Raw genomic sequence first — 4,312 nt, forward strand, 5'->3', positions numbered from 1 at the left:
AAGCTGATGTTGAGAATCGGCTTTGCCTATGAGGAGCCAAAAACAAAAGTTCCTACATTATTTATGTTTCTTAGATTATACCTATAATCAGGATGTACCTCCACATTCTAAGTAAACATATGCTCTCACTCGCATTTATTTGTAATACAGACCAGATGTTTTACCTGAAGAAAAAAAAAAATCAAACAATTAGAAAAGAACAGTAAGTTGGAAACTTCTAGGACAAAATGAAGATAGGGTTTAAAGTGAGATAGAATGAGGAAGAGGAAATAGTACACAGAAGACAAGGTGGAAGCGACAAGTCAGAATAATGTTGGCAAATCCCTTCAGGGTGGGAAGAAACGTGTGTCTCAGTAACCTTGAACAAAGGCAGAGAAAACCCTGCCTTCTGAGCTGGCGTTAGGAAACTCTGAACTACACAGAAGTTATCTGTTTCCTCAATGATCCACATTCCTTAAAGAGGGAGTTCTCACTTGATCTAGAATGGTACTAACACAACAATAGCAACAAAACAGAGATATGATTGATACATAATAGCTAGAGAGACCACCCATCTTAAAAACTCAAGTTTCCATAGTTCCTAATGCAATTAATGGGCTCTTTAAATCTGGATGGTATTGGACCTGTCATTGGCTCTTGGGCTGTGGTTGACTGAGAGGGAGGACCTGTTGCAAATTGCAACTTCTCCCAGTTGGAATATGCGTGGTGTGCTCATTTTCAAGCAGGTTTCATCCTTGAGATGGAATCGTTGCAGTAGGATGTGAACGAAAAGGGAAAAGGTCCGGGCTTCCCACAGTAAGCATCATGGTCCTTGGACAGTGGCCGGGAAGTGATACTCAAGGATGAAATATTGATTCTTGAACTTTGAAACAGTCTCAATGGAATTCTGCTTGCTTTGAAAACAATTTGTGAAACTACTGACAGGTAGTATTAAATTTCAGGTTCAGTCCCATTCATCTGGAAAAACTTGAAAACATCTCTCCCCTCCCCCTTTTGAGTCAGTCACAGAGGTAAGTATAGCAAGATAGAGATTGGATGAATTTCTAGATCATTACCACATAGCTAGCCTAGCCACACACTCTGAAGACCTCACATTCTGCATCTTGCAAACAAGGGACTTAAACCTGTTATAACTTGGAAGACACCTTCCATCTCTAAGAACTTTTCCATTACCTGAATTTAAGTAATTGCACAGATAATCCAAAGGGCCACTTTTATATTCTTCCATAAAAATGGAGTATACATTTTTGGCTTTGATAAATGTGATATATTTCAAGCTGCCATTGAAGAAAAAAAAAAAAGATAATCGGGGCACCTGGGTGGTTCAGTAGGTTAAGCGTCCAATTTGGCTTAGATCGTGATCTCATAGTTCATGGGTTCGAGCCCCGCATTGGGCTCCGTGCATTGGGTTCTGGAGCCTGTTTTGGATTCTGTGTCTCCCTCTCTCTCTGCCTTTTCCTGGCTCTCACTCTGTCTCTCTCTCTCTCTCTCTCTCTCTCAAAATAAATAAACATTAAAAAAAAATTAAAAAACAAAAACAAAAACCGCTAGGAATGCCTGGGTGGCTCAGTCGGTTAAACATCTGACTTCTGCTCAGGTTATGATCTCCTGGCTTGCGAGTTTGAGCCCTGATGTGGGCTCTGTGCTGCCAGCTCAGAGCTGGGAGCCTGCTTCCAATTCTGCGTTTCCCTCTCTCTTTGCCCCTCTCCTGCTCATTCTCTTTCTCTGTCTCAAAAATAAATAAACATAAAAATTTTTTTGGGGGGCGCCTGGGTGGCTCAGTCGGTTAAGCGTCTGACTTCGGCTCAGGTCACGATCTCACGGTCCGTGAGTTCGAGCCCCGCGTCGGGCTCTGGGCTGATGGCTCAGAGCCTGGAGCCTGCTTCCGATTCTGTGTCTCCCTCTCTCTCTGCCCCTCCCCCGTTCATGCTCTGTCTCTCTCTGTCTCAAAAATAAATAAACACGTTAAAAAAAATAAATAAAAACGTTGAAAAAAAAATTAAAAAAAAAAATTTAGTTTTGTGACTTAACTCTTTGTTGGCTCTCCCACCTGTCCTAGAGGCAGCCAGGGCCCTCATGTGTGTCGCCGTCGCCCTCTCGCTCATCGCTCTGCTTCTTCCCTCTCTGTAGAGGGAGACACAGAATCGGAAGCAGGCTCCAGGCTCTGAGCCATCAGCCCAGAGCCCGACGCGGGGCTCGAACTCACGGACCGTGAGATCGTGACCTGAGCCGAAGTCAGACGCTTAACCGACTGAGCCACCCAGGCGCCCCAAACATAAAAAATTTTTTAAAAACCAGCTAATCAAAGTTTATATACGAAACATTCCACCAGAGAGGAAGTGTTACTTAACAGATATTATAACAAGTACCAGTAAATTCAATTATAAGGACTGCTTATCTCTGTTCTTCTTTCTGATCTTAAGAATAAACCAAATTCTGAATTTTTTTGCATAGGACTCCTCCTTTTTTATCAAGTATCAGAGGTTTTAGTAGAAGTCTTGAAACTAACTGCTACACATTTTTCCAGATTCAGAGGTCTTTATTAAAACCAGAACTGACTAACCGTATTGAAGACGAGTGGCTTAGATTAGAAAAAAGTAATAGATCATCTACACCGCAAAGTGTTCTTCAATTGCTCCCGAAGAACTGGTAAGATTTTTGCATTGTCTCCAGTTGTGACTTAACTTAGATGCTTATGCTTTTTTCTCAGAGCGATTTTTTCCAGCAGGAAGTCTTCAGCTCTGTAATTAGCAATCCACAATGGAAGCTTTGACACTTAATTACAACATTGCTAAGACAATAATAATAAAAGGAAGACCGAAGTTGAATGCAGTATTTCTGGACACACCTCTGGCTACCTTCTTATTGGCTGGGAAACAATTATATATGACTAGTAAATAATCCATACCGAAATGAATGCCTGTGTACAAAGGCAGGTACTTCTAGTTAGGCCAAGTTCAGTCGCTGGTGCTGCTTTCAACTAAAACATTATGGGCAGGGACACTGGAGAACATCATCAGAGACTGCTGTAGACTCAAAGAGGCCTCCTCCACGTTCTGGATCTCCAGCAGCTTCTACCATTCCAGGCTGGATCGGTCTTCAAAGCAGAGGCGATGGCATTCTATCCCCTGCAGATTGCTGGTCTGGCTCTTGGCTTCCTTGGCATGGTCGGGACTCTTGCCACAACCCTCCTGCCCCAGTGGAGGGTATCGGCTTTCGTTGGCAGCAACATCATCGTTTTTGAAAGGCTCTGGGAAGGGCTCTGGATGAACTGCGTCCGACAAGCCAAGGTCCGGCTGCAGTGCAAGTTCTACGGCTCTTTGTTGGCTCTCCCACCTGTCCTAGAGGCAGCCAGGGCCCTCATGTGTGTCGCCGTCGCCCTCTCGCTCATCGCTCTGCTTCTTGGCATCTGCGGCATGAAGCACATCCGGTGCACGGGCTCCAACGAGAGGGCCAAAGCGTACCTTCTGGGGACCTCCGGGGCCCTCTTCATCCTGACCGGCATCTTTGTTCTGATTCCTGTGTGCTGGACGGCCAACATCATCATCAGGGATTTCTACGACCCAGCCATCCACGTGGGGCAGAAACGAGAACTGGGAGCAGCCCTCTTCCTCGGTTGGGCCAGCACCGCCATCGTCTTCATCGCAGGTGGTTTGCTCTGCGGGTTCTGCTGTTGCAACAGAAAGAAGCCGAGACACCGATACCCAGCCCCGGGATACTGCGTGCCCCACGCGGAGAAGCGGAGGAACGTGGCCTCCACCAGCTATGTCTAGCACCTGCTTTGGGCTCCAACTGTGGATTCCAGTCAGAGGTTTTCATAGAGCCCTGCCAGACGCTGTAAGTACGTCGGGCGCGAGAACTGGCCTTATGGCTTCATTTCAATGGAGAGGAAAGTATAAACGATAGATAGATCGTACTTGGTCACCCGTGGTAGGAATAGAAATGGCTTACTTTGGACATTCTAACTCCGTATGTATTAAATGCATTTGCTATTATGAGACACAAATGATCCCCGTTCCAATTTGTGGAGTCGAAAATCGAGTATGTCCACAACCTTAGTATAATGATAACTACTGGTTTTTTGTTTTGTTTTGTTTTGTTTTTTGACAATCATGGAACATCTGCTAGGAAATGCAAATTTTATTGCAATTGATAACGCACACCAGTAAAAAATACTCTAAACCATAACCTAGGTTAATTTTCCTCCACATTATTTCTTAGACTAATACAGTAACAACTGAAATGTGGACTTTCCTTTTTTAAACAGTTAATCTGAAAAATAGTAGATCTGAAATACGGATATTTTTAAATG

The 4,312-nt window shown here is 44.2% G+C and overlaps 1 protein-coding gene across 1 annotated transcript; it reads left to right on the forward strand.

Annotated features, from left to right (window-relative positions):
* Positions 1–3,098: 3,098 nt before the first annotated feature.
* On the forward strand, positions 3,099–3,773 carry CLDN17 (claudin 17). The gene has a single exon (XM_049629974.1). It carries the CDS (start codon positions 3,114–3,116, stop codon positions 3,771–3,773), a length of 660 nt encoding a protein of 219 aa, XP_049485931.1. The 5' UTR covers positions 3,099–3,113.
* Positions 3,774–4,312: the final 539 nt, after the last annotated feature.

The sequence above is a fragment of the Panthera uncia genome, chromosome C2 (assembly GCF_023721935.1).
Source record: "Panthera uncia isolate 11264 chromosome C2, Puncia_PCG_1.0, whole genome shotgun sequence".
Taxonomy (NCBI): Eukaryota; Metazoa; Chordata; class Mammalia; order Carnivora; family Felidae; genus Panthera; species Panthera uncia.

What these genes read in the sequence shown, in the direction of transcription:
- CLDN17 (XM_049629974.1), top strand. Translation starts at nt 3,114, where the DNA reads ATGGCATTCTATCCCCTGCAGATTGCTGGTCTGGCTCTTGGCTTCCTT.